The sequence below is a fragment of the Micropterus dolomieu genome, linkage group LG08 (assembly GCF_021292245.1).
Source record: "Micropterus dolomieu isolate WLL.071019.BEF.003 ecotype Adirondacks linkage group LG08, ASM2129224v1, whole genome shotgun sequence".
Taxonomy (NCBI): Eukaryota; Metazoa; Chordata; class Actinopteri; order Centrarchiformes; family Centrarchidae; genus Micropterus; species Micropterus dolomieu.
The window spans coordinates 11170179-11177404 of NC_060157.1; the positions used below are offsets into that span (position 1 = coordinate 11170179).

Genomic DNA, 7226 nt, shown 5'->3' on the forward strand with positions numbered 1-7226 from the left:
AGATAGAGAAAAAAAGGAAGACTTGATAGGGCCTGAGGTGCGGGGTAAGGAGAGGGTGAGGAGAGAGAGACTGAGAGGGGCGGGAGGCTGCTCTCATCAAAGACTCTACAAGTTAATGAGGGACGTAGCAGAGACCCTGAAGCCCTCAGACCCCGACAGCTACACACAAACAGACGGACAGCCAGAACAGACCTACAGAGAAGGAAAAAAAAAGAGAAAAATATTGAATTGAAATGACGTGGCGTGAGGTAAGCATTTTATTTTACATTGGCGTTTAAACCCCTCATGATTTCCAATGTAGTACCTAAGAGTAACTAATCTAACCAACATTGTTTTAAGCAAGTAGGGCTTGTGTATTTTTATTTTATGGCAGCAAAAGTAGACAATGTGTTACAGTGTTGAAATACAGCTTACTAACATGGAGTTGACTTGTTTATGTTAGATATAGTGATGGAATAAGTGTTGTCAATGTGTCCACTTGTGTCATCTTTGACATTTGATAGCAGTAGAAGGAATATCTTAAAAAGTAGATTGATAACATAATCGTAAGCATATAGTATACAACCTTCATCAGGCTTTGTTTGGATCCCAGCACTAGTTAGGGTTTGAGCAAGATTTTGTTCTGTTTTCATTTACCCCATAATTTAAAAAAACATCTAAGTATAGGCCATCTTTGTTTATGTCCCCTTTCTCCGAGGAGCTACGTAGTCGGCAGTTCTGGCGTGCCATGCTGGCAGAGCTGCTCGGCACCCTGGTATTAGTAAGCGCCGTGCTGGGTGCCTCTGTGCCAGGCCCCGGCGAGGCCCCCGGGGGACCCCTCTACCCAGCAGTGGCAGTGGGTGCTGTGATTGTTGTACTGGGTCACTGTTTTGGAGAAATAAGTGGGGCACAGGTGAATGTCTCATAGTCACACACTCATTTAAAAAAAAAAATCTTTCTGCGATTGACTTGTTCTTGTTGGAAGTTCTTTCCTGGTGGTAACAGAGCAGTTGTCAGTGGTTTAAGAAGTACTCACATCCTTTACTGGAGTAGAAGTACCAATACTAGACTATAGAAATACTCTATTTTAAGTAAAACTCCTACATTTCAAATCCTACTTCAATAAATATACAGTAGTATTATTAACTTAATGTCATTTAAGTATCAATAATTAAAGTATTAATTTTGTCCTGTGTGGGTGATATTTTATCATGCGACATTATTAGATTGTTAATACTGATGCAAAAATGTGTAAGCAGCATTTTACTTTTAGTCTAAATTACTTTATATACAGGTAGGTAATTAATTGAGTGGTTCCCAACCAGGGGAGTCATAAGATAAATCTGATGGGTTGTAAGATGATTAATGGGACAAGGAGGAAGAAAAAACAACACAAATCTGTTTTAAATGTTTTAGAGTTTTCTCTAGTCTTTGCCTTTAAAAACAATATTGGATACTTTTACCTCTTCAAGCCTCAAACAGTTATTTAATGAAACAATATGAGAAGTTTAGAGGGGAGATCACTATTTGTTGGAACTGCTAACATATCATAGATATCTGAAACATGAGAAGGGGCCACATATGAATCTACTTTTGTTTTTAGGAGTCACAAACCAAACAGGTTGGGAACCACTGGTTTGATCTTATAATCTTATTTGTTTTAATCTGAAAAAATATACATAACTTCAGCTGACAGAGAAACGTAGTGGATTAAAATAGTCCAATTTTTTCCTCTGAAATGTATTGGAGTAGAAGTATATAATGGAAATACTCAAGTAAAATACAAGTACTTAAGTAAATAGCCTTAGTTACATTCTACCACTGGCAGTTTTTATGTTATTTATTTTTCAATATTTGTAATTTTCTTTATATGTAAGCATGTGTTTGTGCTCTCTGATCAGGTGAACCCTGCTGTGACTCTGTCCCTGTTGGCCACTCGGAGGCTGGATGTTCTCAGGGCCCTTGCTTATATCACTGCACAGTGTTTGGGGGCCTCTTTAGGAGCTGGAGCCCTCTACCTGGCCCTGCCACTCAAAACCACTGCAGAATACTTCGTCAACAGGGTCAGTTCTCAGATTGTTAGTAGGTTACCTTTTAAAGTTTGAAACATATTTTCAGAATATTCCTGCCTACCTCTCCTGCTCCTCTTTTACCTGACGCAGGTTCCCATAGAGCTGAATGCAGCCCAGGCTTTGGGCATAGAGGCATTGTGCACCTTCCAGCTGGTCTTCACTGTGTTCTCAGTGGAGGACCAGCGACGGAGGGAAAGCCCAGAACCAGGAAACCTGGCCATTGGATTAGCACACACTGCTGGCGTGCTAATAGGGGTAAGGAGAGCTGTCACACAGAATCATGTTATTTTCTGTCAGAAATATTCATTAAAAAAAACTGTTTAAAGCTGACTCTTCAGGGAAAGAGCAATGGTTTGAGAATGTTAAGGAAATTTAGTCAGAGGAAAAATTGAGCTACCTGCTGAATGTTAAAAGATATATATATATATATATATTTTATTTTTATTTTACAGGAATTGGGAAAAGTGATTGACAACTGTTTGTTCAATATGTTCTCACGTTGTTGTTTCCAGATCTGAAAACCCAATAAAAATTAAAGTGTAAAGAAAAAGAAACATAGCACTTAATTTTTGTGTATGTGCTGTTTTTCTGTCAGGCACGGTTCTCTGGTGCAAGTATGAACCCCGCACGTTCTCTGGGTCCGGCAATCATCACTAGCTTCTGGGAAAACCACTGGGTGAGAGAGAGAGATCCTCAAAATCCACATCTATCTTCATTGTCCAACTGATTTTTCCATTGCTAGTCAATTTATTTTATTTGTTATGATAATAATAATATGAGCAAAAACATTTAATAAAATAAAACATTTAATAATCAGTAATCAAGTAACATTTTGTACTTTTTACTCCACTACATTTATCTGTCAGCTGTAGCTATTGCAATTACTTTTCAGATTAGGATTTAAAACATTTAATACGCTTAGCCAGTGATTACCAAACATTTAAAGATTATGCCAGTGGTTGCCAAACACTTATGACCTTGTATTAAAAATGTTTTGGGAAAAAAAGAGCTCAAACAGCTCACATGGTTTCATTTAAATAATTTTAATAAATAAATAATAATTTTTCAAGACCCAAAGAAGTAAAAACATGATTGAAGATTGGGAAAAAAGTCCCAAAATTATATATAAATGTGTGTTGCAGAAATTAGTTTTTTCTTCTTTCCTCTCATCTCATGATCCCTCCAGATTTATGTTGTGACCCTTTGGATGGGCCCGATCATTAGGTTGGGAACCGATGGACTAAACTACTAAACATATAGAAACACATGGCCACAACTATCAGTGTATGAATGTGTGCAAATGGGTGAATGCGATGTAGTGTAAAAGCGAGTGAGTGGTTGCTGTACAAATACAGAGCATTTACAGATAAAGCAGTTCCACCTCGACCAGCTGCAACAGTAAAATGCTGCTTACCCACAAATGCATCAGTATTTAGAAACAAATACAGGTGCAATCTTTCAGCAGAACAATAGTACTTTTACTTTTAATTCTGTAAGAACATTTAACTGCTAATATTTTTACTTCAATACAATTTTGAATGCAAGACTTTTACTCATAAAGATACATTTGTATTGTTGAATTTCTACTTTTAATTAGTGTCTGAATATTCCCAGATGATATTCAGCTGATTCAAAGTTGTCTATTTGTCGCATACCCATTTTGAACCGTAAAGTGAAAGCATTCTTCTGTCTAAACACATCTGTAAAACCTGTTTCTCTGTTGCCCACCTTCAGGTTTATTGGATGGGACCAGTGCTCGGTGCTATCCTGGCGGGAGTGTCCCATGAGTTCTTCTTTGCACGCAGTGCCTCTCGCCAGAAGCTGGTGGCATGTCTAACCTGTAAGGATATCGAGATTGTGGAGACGGCCAGCATGACCGGATCATCGCTGTCCACAGTCACGCAGAATGCCATGAGAGCCAAGCAGGCCAACAAACAAGAAAACAACTGATGACACCTACATGAAAAAAAACAAACAGAAATACATTCCTTTTGCAATATTGCAGTGATTTTTATGAAAATGTACAGTTTATCAGTAATGTAGATCAGGCTTGACAGTAAATGGGATAAAAGAAAGGGAGTAGCTGTGCTTTAAGTTAAATTTATCACATATGAGCACATTTACCATTAATAATTTATGGTGTAATACACAAAATCATACAGCTGCTCCCAGTGAGTGATCCAAGAGAGGAAAAAAGTGTTTATCCTATATATAATATTATTATATACAGTTTTGAGTTTTAAAGTACCTTGTCAAGCATTCCAATCCTGTGATGAAGAAATACTAAAATGTGAAGTAGTAATACTTCAAGAGAAATGGTGGCTGTAGCTTAGGTGATAGAGCAACTAAGCAGTTGTCTATTATTTGTAAGATTGAACCCCAGCTTTTCCTGTTGAAGTGTCCTTGAGCAAGACACTGAACCCCAACGTGATTAATCTGCTGTTTAGTTTCTCATTTTGTTGATTTTCTTCTATTAAAGGTCAGAAAATTGTGGGAAATGCCCATTATAATTTGAAAATGAAGATGAAGTATTCAAACATCTTGTCTGACCAACAGTCTAAAACCCAAAGATATTAATTTTACAACAACATAAGGCAGAAAACAATGAGCAAATCCTCACATTTTAGATCCTGGAACTAGTGAATGTCTGACATTTTTGCTTGAAAAATGACTCACGCAATGTTCCTGTCAGAGTGTAACAATTATTGATCTGAAACAAAGTCAATATATTGGTAATACAAGATTTATTCCCTATAACAGCCACATTTTATGAGTTCAGTGTAGAATCAAAGTAAATAGTTGACTAACTGCAGCAGACAGAAAAATGTTGTTAAGTAAAAAAGTACAATGTTTCACTATAAAACACAATGTAATAGTAAAATGGAAATACTCCATCAAAGTACCAGTACCTGAAAACCTAGGAAAACATACAGTATCTTGTTACTTCCCACCTCCTGTGTCCTGTAACCTAAGTTAGTAAACCCAAATATTTAAATGAGACTATGTAACTTTTGCTGTTGACATTTAAGGGATGATGGTAAATGCTTTAACATAATGTCATAGTAGCACAAGTAGAGAAGAGTGAAAAGTCTGCAAACTAACTCATTCATCATTCAAACATCAGTTTAATAGCACTATTTATGTAGAGTTTGCCCATGTTAGCTAACATTAGCCACCATTAGCTTATGCTCATATCAGACTAGTGAGGCTGTAGCAGCAAACCCCCTCAGTATATTAAGCTGAGTGAGGGTGTTTATTGTTGCTCATGAATTCAGGTATTTGTTTGTAAAGAATGTGTTATTTCTCCTTTCAAAGTCACATGGTCTCACTAACATGCGTTGTGTGCTTGCGTGTGCCCTACAGGTCCCTTTTCTTTTCAAGAGACCACATTAAATATAAAACCTACATGTTGCTCAGGTGCGAATAAAGGCAACAAAGGGAAGACTACTTTCAAGCGATCACTGAGTTATCCTTTTACTGTCCTTCCACTAAAACATTACCAGCTCATTCTGGAGGTTCACAATGTTCCACGGATTCTGACTAAAATTAGTCTTTGCTTTTTGTTGCACATGTGGGGAGAAATTAACGTGGAAGCTGTATTTTAAAGGGGCTGAATGTGACCTCTGAGGTCCTGGTTGCCTGCCATTAGCGTATGTGAAAGTGCAGCCAATATTGTGAGATTCCGTATTGTTACTTTCACATTTGCACATCATTAGAATATATAATTGAGACTCATTGAAATCCGTCTGAAAACACCCTCATGTTCACCATTTTCAGTTCCATCCCATATCTGTGGATGCTTTGAAATGCTAAAGAGGTCCTTGCCCTGCATTGTAGGTTCAATGATGCTCTCAGTCAGTTCGACATCGCTCTCATGTCTGTGCCTGTTACCGTCCATCTCTTCGCCGAGGCCTCCTATTCACAAGCAAATGGACCTTCATACCTCTGTAATGGCTGTACAGAAAGAACACCTTCAGTGGAAATAAGCTTTGTAATTTAAAATGGGTACAATGAGCGTGTGTGTGTGTGTGTGTGTGTGTGTACATGCGTGTTTGGGTGTGTGAGAGACAATTTTGCTTTCATGGAACCTTTTTGGCAAACGATGCCCTGTTGGTCAGTTCACCCAAATTATACAAGAAAATTTTCCCAGTAGTGGCCTTGCCTTGCAGATGAATTTGATTCAATTTGCCTAAGTTTTGAGATATTCAACTCTGAGATATCTGCCTCCACCCAAGTACACCTCATACCACTAGTGGTAAGTGAAAAATATGTTTTTGGAATTCGGATGAACTGCCACTTTAAAACCAATACTATTTATTATATTTATTATGTATTAATATTGATAACTGAGGTCAAATGTGTTCACTGTACACTGTATTATCTGGATTTGACAGCAAGTCTAAAATAAAACCATGTTAGCAATCAGTATCACTATAGCAGTGTAATTTGAAAACACACATGCACAGTGCACACATACTCATACATAAACTATTTATACACACACACATCGTGCACAACAGCAATAACTGCCACAGTGCTGCCAGCATTTTGCATTGTGTGTGTTCTAACATGTATAAAAGGGAGTTAAAACGGCAAGCTCAGCATTCAGCATTCATCACCCCCATCTCTCACCCCCACCCCCAACTCCCCAACAGTGATGGCTCTCGACTGGTCAGCGCGATGCCTCGGTGCTGTTCTGTAAACCCACCGTCCCCCCACATCCCTGCTGCCTTACTGCACCTCTCTCCCTTTCCCCAGCTCCACACACACAGAACTTTCAGGGCCTTGGTCATTCGTCCTCATGCAACACACACACACAGGCAAACACACACTCTCACATTATGCAAACCTCTGCCGAGCACCTCCTAGAAGCCCCTGTCACAACAGAAGACACAATCTGCTGTGTTATGTGAATAATTGTTGGTTCATTGCTTGTGCCTCCGTGTTTTTCCACACTTTCCTTTCCACTGTTTTCCCTCTCCGTTGCTGTTTTTCTCACCTTGCACATGTTAGTTAGATTTCTCAGCTAGCCTACATGGTGTTGGCTGTGGAGCAGTGCCAGTGGCAGCTCTGAGCTCTGAGGCAAATTTAAGACAATGCTTGGTTAGCTCTTACTCTTTTGCTTTAGTTTAATATGTATTTTGTCTTGTCTCCGTCCATACGTAGCCCACATGC

At 38.6% G+C, this 7226-nt stretch overlaps 1 protein-coding gene across 1 annotated transcript; it reads left to right on the forward strand.

The window, feature by feature from the left end:
- The first annotated feature begins 233 nt into the window (after positions 1–233).
- On the forward strand, positions 234–4001 carry LOC123975755 (aquaporin AQPAe.a). The gene is made up of 6 exons (XM_046057487.1): positions 234–248; positions 698–892; positions 1881–2042; positions 2142–2306; positions 2647–2727; positions 3786–4001. The coding sequence occupies exons 1-6, from the start codon at positions 234–236 to the stop codon at positions 3999–4001; spliced, it is 834 nt and encodes a 277-aa protein (XP_045913443.1).
- Positions 4002–7226: the final 3225 nt, after the last annotated feature.